This window comes from Sphaeroforma arctica, assembly GCF_001186125.1.
Source record: "Sphaeroforma arctica JP610 unplaced genomic scaffold supercont1.11040, whole genome shotgun sequence".
NCBI lineage: Eukaryota > Ichthyosporea > Ichthyophonida > Sphaeroforma > Sphaeroforma arctica.
In genome coordinates this window covers 1-870 of record NW_014029518.1, presented here as the reverse complement: position 1 = coordinate 870, position 870 = coordinate 1, and the positions used below count along the sequence as shown (strand labels likewise).

Here is an 870-nt window from a genome sequence, read left to right as displayed (position 1 = left end):
CACTACACGCACACGACACACACACACACACACACACACACATATATATATATATAGTATGTATTTGCATGCATTTCGCATGAGTCGTACCATATTGTTATATATATGTGGTATGCTCTCTTTGGCATATGAGGATGTATATTGTCGGCTGGAAATACCTTCGTACCAGAGCTGACATATTCGGTTTGTAAATGCAGGATACTGAAGGGTTCAGCAGTAGCAATGTGACGCAGCACTACGACTCAAAGGTCTTTGCCGTGTCGGCTCTTGTCAGCTCATATCTGCTGTACAACTCAGTCAAAATCATCGATCAGGTGCGTATGGAGCCAGCACCTTCACACTACCCACAGCATTAACCAGTAAGACGTATCTTGTCTGCGTGTTCTTCTAAGTTGGACGCCTTCTCCGCTTGGCTGTACCGCCATTGCTCTAGTTTGCTATAGGCAATTGGTCACAAAGCTGTTTACCTACTCGAGCTCACACACTTGCTCCGCTTGTACTGTATTTACTGATATAGGCTGCCATAGATTATCTCGAGCTTCTGGCCCGCCAAACGCAGATGTTCTCATTAAAGGCAAGGCTGAACGCGTCGGCTGATTTTGACACGCTCTTCGAATTCCCGGATCTCATGTGGGTTATCCAGGTAGGGATGAGCCTGTAACTAAAAGGAATACGACTAAAGCCGTCTTCTACCCGTACAATACTATACACGTGTTACAACTACCCATACAATACTATAGACGTGTTACAACCACCCATACAATACTATACACATGTTACAACTACACTTACAATACTATACACGTGATACAACTACCCATACAATACTATACACGTGATACAACTACCCATAGAATACTATACACGTGT

At 43.7% G+C, this 870-nt stretch overlaps 1 protein-coding gene across 1 annotated transcript; it reads left to right on the top strand.

Annotated features, from left to right (window-relative positions):
- Positions 1-191: 191 nt before the first annotated feature.
- On the top strand, positions 192-643 carry SARC_17507 (hypothetical protein; the record flags this gene model as incomplete). Its single annotated transcript, XM_014288396.1, has 2 exons — positions 192-314; positions 518-643. Coding segments are annotated over 2 exons (249 nt in total), but the record flags the coding sequence as incomplete, so codon positions are not given.
- Between the last annotated feature and the right edge of the window lie 227 nt (positions 644-870).